General features: G+C 37.9%; 3 protein-coding genes across 4 annotated transcripts in view; all 3 read right to left on the minus strand.

The window, feature by feature from the left end:
- Positions 1–14,482, minus strand: part of LOC310725217 (uncharacterized protein) — a 222,464-nt gene that overhangs the window by 167,287 nt on the left and 40,695 nt on the right. The window lies entirely within an intron of this gene.
- On the minus strand, positions 11–7,888 carry slc3a1 (solute carrier family 3 member 1). Its single transcript, XM_083539990.1, has 10 exons — positions 7,386–7,888; positions 6,337–6,516; positions 6,074–6,216; positions 5,500–5,625; positions 4,613–4,732; positions 2,928–3,052; positions 2,616–2,817; positions 2,344–2,520; positions 2,130–2,255; positions 11–485 (listed from the first exon to the last, which is right to left on the minus strand). The coding sequence occupies exons 1-10, from the start codon at positions 7,780–7,782 to the stop codon at positions 60–62; spliced, it is 2,022 nt and encodes a 673-aa protein (XP_083396116.1). The 5' UTR covers positions 7,783–7,888; the 3' UTR covers positions 11–59.
- Positions 11,670–14,482, minus strand: part of ppm1ba (protein phosphatase, Mg2+/Mn2+ dependent, 1Ba) — a 39,523-nt gene continuing 36,710 nt past the window's right edge. For both annotated transcript variants that reach the window (XM_083540064.1, XM_083540065.1), the window contains exon 6: positions 11,670–13,875. In XM_083540064.1, coding sequence (XP_083396190.1) covers positions 13,846–13,875 — 30 coding nt within the window. In that variant the 3' untranslated portion in view covers positions 11,670–13,845. The remainder of the gene's footprint in view (positions 13,876–14,482) is intronic.

The raw sequence follows: 14,482 nt of genomic DNA on the forward strand, positions 1-14,482 counted from the left end.
AGACAGCAGTTGAGCCTTGTAGGGGTGATTGGCAATTCAGCCCCATGCATTTATTCATTTCAGCACTGGTACAAAATATTAAGGACATTTAGGAAGCAAGCCTTCTCAGACACGTAACACTCAGACTCGTGGTTAGGGTGAAAGCGCTGATTGGTGGAGTACTTCAGCAGCAGTCCCTGGCCCTTTGAGGTTTTGATTTTGGATTTGGGGAAGCTGCTTGCTGTCCCAGGTTGCGTGCTGAAGTGAACGGTGAGATGATCTGGCAGCTCGCTAATGGCTGAAAGGTCCGTTTCTGTATCTTCGCCAAAGTTCAGGAGTACCAGAAACGCCTCGTTTAGTCCATCCAGCTCACGCAAATAGGCAAACACGTTATTATCTGCCCAGATGTAGCAGAGCCAGCCTCGGGTCAGCGTTACCTCCTTTTCTCGGAGCAGAACCAGACTGCGGTACTGCTCCAATACTGAAGCCGAGTTGCCCTTCTGAATCTACATACACACACACATACATAACTTTAATTCCAAATGTCTACATTTATCACGAGAACGATACGAAGTAATGTTGAAGTACTGAAGTGTTAAACAGTCTGTGCTACGTTATTTATTTATCTTTATGAACCGCTTTATCCTGGTTAGAATAATGGACCATATGCTATAAACACATAATACAAGGTGCAAATATAAACCCTGGTTAATATGCAGGACAAATGCCTGCAAATACACACACCTTGGGACAATTTAGTTTAACCGGTGCACCTACTGGCTTTTAACAATGGACATTGTCCCAAAGCAGCTTTAGCAGATTCAAATACATAAAAAAATATCTACATTTTGAATGTATAAATTAGTCCCTATAAGTTTATCCCTCATGAGTGAGCTATTTGTGGCAATCGCAAGATAAGATTTCCTGAGACTCAAAATGGAACCAATCCTCATCTGGGCGTCACCAAATGTGGTGTAAAGTATAAGTAAATGTACTTTGTTACTGTACTCAAGTAATTTTTGGCTACTTTCTAGTTTTACTGAGTATCAGTTAATATTCAACTACATTTAGGATTCAATAAGTGTACTTTTTACTCCAGTATATTGTAATGGACAATGAGCGTTACCAATTAAATTTTGTACCTCTGTTGAAGAGGTCATTTAGGCTCAACACTTCCCTACTCACATCTGCTGCCTGTGAGCGTCTTTTTTTCACTGCTGGCCTCATTTTCAACCCAAAAAGAGCTTAAATAAAGTCCAACAACTCCAAATCAAATCGCAGTCAGCCTGAATATTTGGTTTTACTTTATCTAAAAATATTTACTTTCATTTTATTTGTCCATTGAATACTAAAGATTCTTCTACTTTGTCAAATGGTAGTCATTTTTTGTTAATTGAAGATCCATTATTAAAAGATTGCCTTACTTTATTTTATTAATAATTTTTTTGACTGACTTGTTTGATCTTTGTTTCATTCATTCATAATGTTAATGTTTGTGTTTAGGTGTACAATTTAATTTGTATTTTAGGAAATAAAACCTCAGAAAATTGATCAAACTAACTTGTCTTGGTTTTGAGGACTAGTGCATGTTTGAGCCTACGTTCAATGCGAGTCCGAAACTCAAATACCGTTCAAATCAGATACTCCCAAGACTTAAACTCAAGTCATATTGGAATCAGTGACTTTGAACTTGTAATGAAGTACATTTTGCAGTAAGGTATCAATACTTTTACTCAAGTATGATTTCAGCTACTCTTTACACCTCTGGAGCACTTAAATGCAAAACTGCTCAGAAACTTAACAAGGACAATAAACCAAGTACAATATTAAAACCAAGGACCCTTGAGATGTGCAGACTTATGCTACTTTACTGTATATGAAATACAAAGATATTGTTTATAATCATGTCACCATGACACCTCTTTTTGATTGTAAATTATATATTTGGTGACATTTTGGGTTTTTCTAATACAAATATGCCAACCTTAGTGTAGATAATGATGGATTTATATAAAAAATATAATGGAGCACAGTTACCCTATCAATACAAATTCATATACTTATATAGATGTAATGTATATTAAATAGAGAAAATATAGTCCACTGTCTAAAAAAAAGTTCCATGATGATATATTATATAATACACATACCTCTACATTGACGGTGGAGAAGTTTGGACCCATGTCCAACCAGGTACCATTTTTGCTATCACTAAAGCCAGCATTAAGACCATTGTTCCACTGCATGGGGGTCCTCTGAGGATCCCGACTGTTATTCTAGACAAGCAAAGTTGAGTGTTGAAAGTTTTGACCCAAGGAACAAAACGCATCATATACATAATGCTATACGTAATGCCTCACTTACTGGGTTAAACTTTCCAAAAGGATCCTGTATAACAGAAACGTTGACGTTCTCCATGCCAATCTCCTCTCCATAGTACGTAGTGGGGGTTCCAGGTAGCGTTAACAGCAGCATGTTGACAACGCGAACATATTCCTGACCGGCCCTAGAGCTCATGCGTGGTTTGTCATGATTCCCTACCTACATAGACATTTTAAAGGTATACTGTATTCATGTAGACATCAAGTATAACTGTTTAACATTCTGGCAAATAAATAAAAGCTGATGCAACTTACCACCCAGTTTGGCCATTTCCCCTTGGGCATATTCGACATCCAGAGTTCCACCAGTTCCTTTGCTCTCAATCCAGACAGGCCATCAGGGAGGTCAAGCAGGTAAAAGTTAAAGGGGAAATTGGCTTCTGTGGCAAAATTGGTTCCATAATACATCATGGTTTTGTCGATTTCTTCATAGTCATATGACTCTGTCACCATAAACCTGTTTGGGAAAATATCTAAACTATAGATCATCTCAAGGAAACAATACAAATAAAAATATCCTTGTTCTTGTATACACAGGAAAGATTCAAGAACAAAATACAGCAGTACCGATAGCGTCCTGGCTCCCTGCTGTATTCATCCAGGTCTGCTCTCCAGCTTCGGAGGATGTCGTGCATGCCAACCTGCGTGTATGTATAGTCATGGTACAGCTCAAATTCCGTATCCACTGTCTCCTGTACCATAAGATATAAAGAGACCAGGAAGAAAATAAAATCAGATTCTACATAGAGAGAACAGCTTCTCAGAATTATCACCTCTGCAAGCATGACATTCACTTTCTTGATTTTTGTCTGGACTTTACAGATCATTTTTCTGGACTGGCACATAATTAGTATTCAGAATACAATAATCGAACACTTATGGCAAGGCACTTCAGATAGATTTGACAATTGTGATACAAATTATTTATAAATATTATTTTGATGTTTCTAATTGTGAACATTTTAAAGGCATAATACATGCAGGTCAAGAGCTTCAGCTTATGCTCACAAACAAATCTGAATAAAGAAAAGTGTGATCTCTGTGAGGGAGATGCGATATTTGGTGTCAGATGATGATGGTTTGAGTGAATCAGAAACAGCTGAAAAGAAAAGCTCCTTTTTAAACACAACAGTCTCTGCAGTTTACACAGACCGGTGCGTAAAACAAAAAACACAGAGTGAGAGATGTTTCTGTGGGTGGAAATGCTTTTGCAGGAAAATGGCCAGATCGGGTTTAGCTAGCAGGTTGGATATAGTAACTTGTATAATCACTATTTATAACTGAGCAGAAAAGCATTTTATTGTGTAGAAAACATGCAATCTTGAGATAGATACAAAAACACCAGGTTCCACTCAAATCAGCCAAGATCACTATGAAGCTATCATGAGCACAGACCAAATCTAGCCTGTTGAAAAGATAAAAAAAAATGCCTGGTAATTTATATATATATATATATATATATATATATATACACACACACACACACACACACACACACACACACACACACACACACACACACACATATTTGCCTTCAATTGTGTTTTCAGTTCTTTAAAGTTTTTTTTGTTTGTTTTAAGTATATAGATCTACACATATTTAATTAGACAAAACCTCATTTGCATAAATAAATGTATGATCAAATTTTAGGATCAAATTTTCTAGCAATACTAGAAACACTTGTAAGAATGGCACTAATCAAAAAGTGAAAATGAATTATGATGCGTATTGCTTGCAAAAAATTATCAGCAAAAGTCTGGCAGTGCGTCAGTGTGTTATTTAGTGCAGCAATCAAAATATTCTATACATGCATATGAAATCGCCCGGTTATAGTGTAGCCTAATATTTTCGCTTAATTAAGAACCTCAATAAATACAAATAATGCAAGGATGCTTGCTTCAGTGTTGCCACCTCTGATAATTCTCATGCCACCCCATTTCCACTCCATAAATTATTTTCCAAATCCGCCCCTGTTGTGTAATGATTGGATGATTGGAACTTAACTGAGAACAAAGTCACATACGGTGCTATTTGTCGTGCACGTTTGAAGAATATTTCATACTTATTTAAAGTGTGAATGCAGAAATGATCTCATCAAAAAAAGTATGGCTTTCAAGAACAACAATAAGAGGTATAATGTTTGTCTACATGTTCAATATCTATAAATAATGCTGTCCACAGAAGTGACTGCCGTGTATTACAGTGGATAAAGATAATAGCTGGTTTGTCGTTTAAACTGCATGATGACTCACAGGAGGTTGCGTGGGATCCACCTGGGGTTCGTTTCTTAAATGCGTAGCTTCGAGGATGTGCTTGACCGCGTCCATGCGGAATCCGTCCACCCCTTTCTTTAACCAGAAATGGATGATGTCCTGTTAAAGAGAAAGATGATCAACTCATAATGGTAAGAATCCATAAAAGCCTGTTCAAGAACAGAAGAATAATCCACATCAGTGATAAGACTATCAGCCTGAAACATACAGTAGACAGGGGTCGAATGCACAGCTGCTTGTATACTTGACCCTCCTCAAATGAGCTTGTAGTGAGGTGATGTTAAGCTCATGTGGTGAACCTGACGCCCAGGTGAGATACTGTGTGCCTGTGCTCCAGAGATAAAGAGGCTACTGTGACTCGACCCCCCGACATAATGACAGCTTGCAGGGTATTACACAACATTTACTCGGATTCTCCATAACATGGAAAGCTCTTTCTTTCCCTTCATCTAATTCAGCATCAGAACATCACCATGCCATCACCAGTAAAGACCTCGCTCTGTGCAAGGCATCTTAGGTGTCAAGGTACGTCAAAAGCGCTTAATAGAATAGAATAGAATAGAATAGAATAGAATAGAATAGAATAGAATAGAATAGAATAGAATAGCCTTTATTTGTCGCATATACCTTACAGCACAGTGAAATTTGTTCTTCGCATATCCAAGCTTGCTTAGAAGCTGGGGTCAGAGCGCAGGGTCGGCTATGATACGGCGCCCCTGGAGCATAGAGGGTTAAGGGCCTTGCTCAAGGGCCCAAGAGTGGCAGCTAGGCTTGAACGCCCGACCTTCCGATCAGTAGCCCAGCGCCTTAACCGCTGGAGCTAGGACGCTGATATTAGTGACACTTTATGCTGTGTGCTTTATTACCGTCATCTCCTTTACCACGGCCGGGTTGCGGAAATTGAGATCCGGCTGCTCTTTGAGAAACTGATGAAAGTAGCACTGCCCACGAACTGGATCGTAGGTCCAACTGGAGTTCCCGAACACACTCACCTGAGGATGTGTCGTGCATTAAAATACATTACAATAGCTGCAATTTTTCAATCAGATGTTGTCTGCTGTCGAAAATAAAGAAGGCTCAAGATACAATGATCAGGCAAAACATTACGACCGGTAAAGTGAATAACACTGATTATACTGATAACCATGGCACTTGTTAGTGAGTTGTGTAAAAAGCAGGAAAAATGGGCAGGAGTAAGAATTTGAGTGAGTTTGACTAGGGCCAAATTTTGATGGCTAGACGACTGGGTCGGAGCTTCTCCAAAACTGCAGCTCTTGTGGGGTTTAACTGGTCTGCAGTGGTCAGTATTCATCAAAAGTGGTCCAGGAAGGAATAGTGGTGAACCGGCGAATAATAATAATAATCATAACAATAGAATAATACAAATGAATAGATCAATGGTCACTAATAATAAATTTTTTTTAGTATGCATAATCATACCCAATTGTTAGGCGGCCTGTCCTCGGTGCAGTTCACCCAGATATAGAAGTCCGAATAGTACTCGGTGCGGTTACGACTGAGCTGGAACCAGTTGTGCTTATCACTAGTGTGGTTGGGAATGTAGTCCATGATCAGCTTCAAACCTGCAGCAGTCACACTCTTTTGTCACATTCTAACCGGCGATAGGTCAGTATTTGCAATGATTTTTATCGAATTCCTTTTAATTAATGCAAAACGGTTTTCGGGATTGGATTAATGCTCACCCATGCTATGCATGCTGGACAGCAGCTCATCAAAGTCTGCCATGGTTCCAAAGAGAGGATCAACATCCCTAAAGTCTTCCACATCATAGCCAAAGTCCTTCATGGGAGACTTGTAGAAAGGGCTGATCCAGATTGCTTTGATGTTTAGGTATTGAAAATGGTCCAGTTTTTCCTTGATTCCTGCATACGTATGTTGTACAAGAAGCAGTTATAGATAACCTTGTAGTTTATCACATCATATAGAAATGTACATATTGCAGTGATGTGATTAGATTTGCCCTAGCTTATCTTTATTGCCACCTTGTTCATAAAGTCACTGGAGTCCATTTATGTTACGGGTTTAAGTTTTGTTACATAACTGAATAATCTTAACTATAATTATTGTAGATAAGATTCTAGATAGTGACAGAACAACCGATAAACGGTGGTCAAAGGATAGGCCTTCAAACATGGCAATCTTCCATCATGCTTTGTATCTTTCAAGTTGCAGTTTTGTCATTTTGATGCCTCGGACACTTGCATGGAAGATTGCAAACAACGTAAAATAAATAAATAAATGCTTTCCCTTTTCTCTGAAACCTCCACCTCCTCTTCAAACTGTAAACATTATGTAGTGAAGTTTTGCCTCAAAATACCCTATTTCATATCCTTCTATTCAGTGGTGGACTAAGTACAAAAACTCACGTAATTGAGTTAAACTATAGATAGACTTGTTAAACATTACTCCATTAAACTGTGTGTGTGTGTGTGTGTGTGTGTGTGTGTGTGTGTGTGTGTGTGTGTGTGTGTGTGTGTGTGTGTGTGTGTGTGTGTTTGTTTGTTTGTACTGTATCTTGGCATCTCATTAGGGTTAAACTTATAAATGTATATCCTATAACCTATTTATCTCTGTAAAGCTGCTTATGGATCATTTGAAATGGAAAACCGTTATACAAATACTGCATTGGATTTATTGTAAACTTTTGATCAACACCTAGGACGATGTGACAGCAGCAGCAGTGAATGAATGAATGAATGAATGAAAGTTAGTTAAACACAGTGTGAGTTACCGTTGAGGTCTCCGACCCCGTCTCCGTCCGAGTCTTTGAATGAGCGGGGGTAGATCTGATACACCGGGCTGGTTTGCCACCAGCTCAGGCAGGCAGGAGCCAGGACTATGAGTGTGATTGTGAGGGCGATGAGCGCCAGTGTACACGCCACACTCATCCAGAAAAGGATTTCTCTCGGGATCCGGTATCGAGCCTGACTGGAGTACAAGAGCAGCACTTCTTTTGGCATCCCGGCGTACGGCTTGATCTGCGTGTACGCGCTTTCCTGGGCGCCCACTGACACGCGCTGCTCGTGCCCGGGATTGGGGGGATCTTCTTCATCATGCTGAAAATCCGAATTCTCTATATATTCCTTTAGCTCCATTGTGGAGTTTTTGCCAAGTCGGTTCAGACTCATCGCACGACGCGGTTGTTGTTGTTTTCACGTCTCGGCGGCAGTCAGTGGCACCCGCGGGTCAGCACGCGCTCATATATATATATATATATTCGCTGCTTCTTCAAGTCCAGAGTCCACTATTACTCCCTCGCGTGCACTCCCTCACTCACTCCCTCCCTCACGTGCACTTCCTCCCTTACACTCTCTCACACGCTCTCTTACACACTTACACACACACACACACACACACACACACACACACACACACACACACACACACACACACACAGATACATACATACATATTCAAATGTTGTAACTAACGATTATTTTGATAATCGATTAATCGGACGGTTTTTTCCCGCGATTCATTTGGATTTATTATTTATTTATTTATTTATTTAAATTAGATGTTTTGCTTATTGTAAGTATATAAAACCCTAATTCGGGCTAATTATGTATAAAAGTGTAATTTAGAAAAGCCACATATTGATTTAACGATATTTAATTTCGACATTGTAAAGGGTATAGCTTGTTGAGGAGCGCATGCATGGTGGATTTCTCTTCGAACAAATTCACTCCTACAGGTTGATTCGGTAAAAAATAAATAAAATAATAATAATAAAATGGCAAGTTGACACCCATGATTAAACAAAAAAAACAACATTGTTTTATAAATTTTTGTTTAAAAAATACACAGATATGTTGTTCAGTTGTGAAGATATAAGCATCTAGAATATATAATTTATTAAATTTTGTATAATAATTAATATATGCATAATTTAAATATAAGGGCATTGGTGTACAAATGCATCATTCGCTGAAAACCACAACAGTGACTAAAAATGTGATCATTTACTGCTGCTTTTAGATTTAGTGTTTGTTCACCACATTCTAATTGAATCAGTCACCATGTCGGTGGTCGCACAACCTGAAGCTCGCGAGTCACTACAGAACAGATCCAGTGCGACTGTCCCGAAGAGTACACAATAGCACTTCATTAAACTACACCATTTCACATGATGAGGATTCTACACTTTTTGTTTACCATGCAGATGTTTCACCTTTATTCGTGACACCAGCGTGTTTTCTTTTCATGTCCTCATGCATCCCTGTGGTACTTCCATGCCACCCGTGCTCTGCTTTGCATTACTTCCAGGTACATTTTTCTTTGTTGGTTTTAATATAAAATGTTCCCATGCCTTGGATGACTTGGGACGCACACTTTTTCTTGCTGCCGGTTGACCCTGGACTGTCCACCATTCTCGCAAGCCCAACTAGAACAGCATTTGTTGACAACAAATTTTTATTAACGATTATTAGCGATTAGTTGTTGCAGCTCTTACATACATTTACATACATTACAGTAATCCCTGGCTTTACCGCGGTTCAAATCTCACGCTCCGGTTATTTGCCACATAACTGATTAGTTTCGCTGATTTACCCGGTCTTTTGGCGGATCGCATGATAGACCAAAATACTTATAGGGAATTGTTTTTATGGAGTTTAATGTTGAAATACTGAAATTTATTATTAAAAATATAATTTTTAATTATAAAATAAACTAAAGTGTTAACACAGGACTGTATACATAAAAGAACCTTTAGTCCTTAGCGGGTCTTAAATATAGGGATCTAAATTGCAACCTCAGATGAACAACTCGAGACATTACACAGTTAATTACGAATTTTTCCAGAAATGAAGCCGAAATGGAAATGCACACATTTAATGCAAACATTGGTGTTTAGAGTGCACATGGCTGCAGCAGGTGAGAGGGCAGGGCTGGAACACATGTGAAAGAAGCATACAAAGTGAAGTACAAACCGGAAAGTGTGAATAATAATTTGCGCTGCAGTGCGTTTCCGATTTCGATTCGATTCAATACAATGCAATTCAATGCAATGGAAAAAAAAATATGATGCCATGCAATTCAATATGGTGCAGATAGTTCACTTTTATTTCTTTGGTTCAGACAGACAGCAAATCATCAATTTACTTAAGAGCCTTCCAACTTCTAACACGTGGCCTTTTAACAAACGGTTTTGTAGTGCAAAAAAAACAAAAACAAAGGTTCTTTTCCTGTTCTGTCTCCAGGAAGATGCAGCTCTACCTCTGCCATGTTAATCTGTATTCTATTTGACTCTCAGGACACGCCTCGGTCTCTGTAATGTTGTGACGCTTCGTTCACGTAGCAGCAGTGATGCTGGGAGAACGCGCTTAAGAAACGGTTTATTGAGGAGAATTCAATCAACATATCAAATATTGGTCACAAATTATTGGTCACTTTCAAAATAATAAAAGTACAGTGCATCTACTAATTATTATTTAGAAATAAATCCTATATCACCAATGCATATGTTAAAAACCATGCATTGTATTGTATACGATTGTAAATTGTATACGATGCACATTTGATATCGTTAACTTTTATGTCGATGCAAAACCGTGAATCTTACTTTCCCTAATGCAAAATGTAACCGATGAGATTTGCTAATGTCATTACATGTTCAGGTGTGTGACAGAAAATTTCCTTTAAAAAAAAATAAATAAATCGTTCAAATTGTTTTCCTTCTCATTAATTTACACTTAATATCCTATGATGGCAAAGAAAATAACAGAATACTAGAAATCTCTGTACATTTTTAAAAAAATGTACAGACAATATGTACACAAGATTTCTAAACCGTTACTCAGTACTTAGTTGAACAGCCTCGAGTCTTTTGGGGTATGATGCAAAAAGCTTTGAACACCTGGATCTGCCATTCTTCATGGCAAATCCTCTCAAGCTCGGGCAAGTTGGATGGCGATTTTTAGATCTCTCCAGAGATGTTCAATAAGGTTAAACATGAATAGACTGTATAGCAGAATACTCATTGTTTTTTATGCCCTATATTCGATTTGCATTGTGGAGACCATGCCATCTGTACATCACTTTGGACTTGTTTTCTATCCTACTTCACTGTCTGTTTGCACCAATGGTACTTGCATTTTTTTGTGTGCTTATAATGACAAACTTGTATCTAAACGTGTTATATGAACATTTTGCTAAAGAAAAGTGCTAACTGTCCCTAACAAACATAGTTTATTATAAGATTAATGGAAGGAAGTGCATCTTGAGATGCAGATTATGATGAGCTGGAGACAACTTCTTACCTCCTTGTTGCACACATAAAACAATACCGAAGATTCCCCTTTACATTCATGCTTGTAATTCCATCCATAACATTTGATCATCCAATTCCACATTTAGTCCCCATCTGCAGTTACAATAACCTTCATTAGTCTGGGATGATGTTCTACTAGATTTTGGAGTGTGCTTATGGAGATTTGTGCTCATTCAGCTACAAGGGTGTTAGTAAAGTCAGGTGAGGTGAGGAGGTCTGGGGTGCAGTCGGTGGTCACATTCAGCCCAAAAGGTGTTCAATAGCAGGGGATCTTCCACTCCAACCTGTGTAAAGCATATCTTCATGGAGCTGGGGGTTTTTTTTCACCGAGGCACATGCTAAAACAGGTTCGGGTTTTTAAGTTCAAGTGAAGGCAAATTGTCATGCTTCCACATTCAAAGAAATTGAGTACCTTCAACTTTGTGTTAACAGTTTGGAGAAAAATCGCACATGGCTGGAAAAGATGGTTATTCCAATACTTTTGTCCTTATAATTTATTTTAAACAATTTTTGTTTAAAGACTGCATTCTACTTTTTACTCTTTACTTTTCAGATAAAAATAGGAGCCGTCAAGGTTTTGAATTATGTTGCAACAGTTGACCCGAGCCTAGAACTCCCTAAAAGTCTTTGAGAATGTGAAAATGTTACAGTAGTTAAATTATTCAACGAAAAGACCTCAAAAACCAATTGTTCCTGTGACAATAACAAGGACAAGCTCATACAAAGTAGCACTAGAATACAAGATAAGAAACAGCTTTTACTTGATCTTTATTGTTCTGCTCGAGTTCACCATTAGTCAAGACTGCAAGTCATCGGTGACTCTTGAAAATGCATTAGAGCAAAACGAGCCTTACACTTTGTACGCCAAATCTAAAAATAATACGCAAATTCATCATAAAGCTTGTATTCGTGTTCTGCTAACCAACCAAACAAACAAATTTCATTCTACAATGCATGCTGAGGAGGAGGAGGGAGGGGCAGGCTGATTCAAGAGTTTTGTTGTGCATTGAAAAAGTCAGAACTGAGGCAGAGGGGGGGGGGGGGGGGGGAAGCCAGAGATAGGATACAGAGAAGATTGGAGCAGAGAAGTAGTGAGGCTTCACTGGGCACCAAGGATTCCTTTTAGCCTACTGTTTTTAGAGAGTCGTGTTACATAAGCACATAACTTGCACAATCTCAGGTTGTTTACTATAATTCACAATTCCTTCGTCAGATGCCGGCCCACGTATACACACATACACACACACACACACACACACGTCATTCCATGTCAAATCACTTGTAAGGTTTCTAATCACTCGGTATAGTAGCCGCTGTGAAAATGCTGACAAATCATGTACATGTTATAAGCGCAAAAATAAATCCAACAAACTGTTCTTTTGTGCTGATAGTAATCTTCAAACTCTCAGCAATAGTATAATTCCATACTGGCACGAAAGTTAGTTTATTTTTCTTTTTTTTTTTTTCTTTCTTTTTTTTTCTTTTTTTTAAACAAAGTTGAACTAAATTAAAATATCAATCCTGAACATAAAATGTCTGCAGTTACAGAGGGTGTTAAATTGAATTCCATTGAAATATTTCACACAGTTCTTTACCAAACACACACACACACACACACAATTGTTTATACAGGAAAGAGAGATGGCTATTATTTGTATGGTCAGTTTTCATCCTATGCTGCGAATCATCTGGCATCTCATCATTTACCCTCTGATGTGTTTACAGACAATTTATCTGGTAAGATCGAGATCAGCAATTCAATTATTGAGAGCTGAAGAGTTAATGTGGGGTGAATATAAAACAGCCGATGTTTCTTTACAATGTCGTCACATTGCAATCATGCTTATTAAAAAAACAACAACAACAAACAAACAAAAACAAACAGTGGCTCTAAGGTGTGATCGGTGACATCAAACTCTAGTGATTTCACGCAGAACAACTCAGAAAAACCTTTGTCACGTCTATTGCTTCTGAAAAAGTAAGCCATAAATGACACTGTACTCAAGGAGGAAAAAATATATGAATATATAAATCATTTTTTATATATATATATATATATATATATATATATATATATATATATATATATATATATATATATATATATATATAATCTATATTCTCTGAAACAGCAGGATTAAAAGCTTTTAACAACCAAATAAGTGATCAACTGCAGAATTAAGCAATATTGATGCAGTCTCTCCTTCAGCATCTATCAGAGCACATGTTGGGGGAGGGCAGTAGGGTGTAAAAGGGGAAGAAAAAAAGAAAAAAAGAAAAAAAGAAAAAAAAAAAACACGATCAAGCTTCAAACTTTTCCACACAGGTTATGTAGTAACATAGCAAGTTCTCCAGACATGTCCCACATGCAACAGTCAGTCAAGAAAACCTGATTAAAGCCAGTGATGGTCCATACCCCCTACGTCCAGAGGGTAGCAGTGGTCTCAAGTTGTCTGGCTGCTCTATTGTGCTTGGGAGGGGGTGGGTTAGGAAGGGTGGTGGTGGGGTAGATGTTAAGGCTATGAAACAGCCACTAGCCCAAGTCCTCCATCCATAGCCGCTTAGAAAAAGGCACCACAACGCTTATGGGCGTGCACTGCTCCATAGCCAAGTTTCAACAAGAACACAGACAACCACAGAGGGGGAAAAAAAATAAGCACAAAAACTGTCTTTACTGGTTTGATGTGTACTGTCTAAAGCTAAAAGTCATCCATTCCCTCATTTTTTGCACAAAAAAAATAAAAAGAAACAAAAAAAAGGAGTTTATAATCCTTTTGGGCTGTTTGCCATTGTACTTGAAATTATTACTGATGACTTAAATCAATCTATAAATTTTATCTTTAAAAAAGGGGGAACACAAGTATGAAGGGGGTCTCGTCAACAGAGATCCTTTAAGGCCATAGGCCCTCCAGGTGGGCAGCTACCAGGGGTCTTCCAGGTCTGCAACATTCTATAGGGAGCAAACAGAGGTAGCAGAGAAAAAAATTAAGAAACAGAAATAAAAGATATAGTTATTAATTAAAAGACGTATAAACATAAAAGCAAGCTCTAGTGCCTTACTGGAAAAAGAAAAATAATTTTTAGAATTAAGACTTAAGTATTGAGTATAAATATGTTCGAAGAACCAAACAAAAACATAAAAGAGTAAACAAACCAAGAATAGACAACAAGAATATTATATTAAAGCCAACAGAGACCAATCCAAAATAAAGTAAACCAGCTTTCCCCGAATAATTACCACTTGGGAGATTTTCTGCCCAATCTGACTTCACACTTCCAGAAGTAAATGTGTGTTAATAATGCATTTTTAGATTTTTATTACAGTGGGTTGATTTCTTAACAAATTTACACAAACCGGCATGTTTGTCAGAAGATCTGCGAGTCACTGTGTGTTAGAACATTAGAACCTATTCAATTAGCAAATTATTAGAAAAAAAAAATACTGCTGACGTGATGAGGTTGATTATTTTCCTATTACAGCATGTGTTTTATTCCTTTTATGCCACAGCATTTTGCCACAAATTTATTCATTAACAATAGGTCATGCTTGCAAACCA

This window comes from Silurus aristotelis, assembly GCF_946808225.1.
Source record: "Silurus aristotelis genome assembly, chromosome: 4".
NCBI classification, from domain to species: Eukaryota; Metazoa; Chordata; class Actinopteri; order Siluriformes; family Siluridae; genus Silurus; species Silurus aristotelis.

Excerpts from the sequence above, each read along its gene's own strand:
- slc3a1 (XM_083539990.1), bottom strand. The coding sequence starts at position 7,782 with ATGAGTCTGAACCGACTTGGCAAAAACTCCACAATGGAGCTAAAGGAA. Across the intron at positions 6,517-7,385 it reads CGGGGTCGGAGACCTCAACG|GAATCAAGGAAAAACTGGAC; the intron begins GTAACTCACACT and ends ATACGTATGCAG. Across the intron at positions 6,217-6,336 it reads GTCCAGCATGCATAGCATGG|GTTTGAAGCTGATCATGGAC; the intron begins GTGAGCATTAAT and ends TGACTGCTGCAG.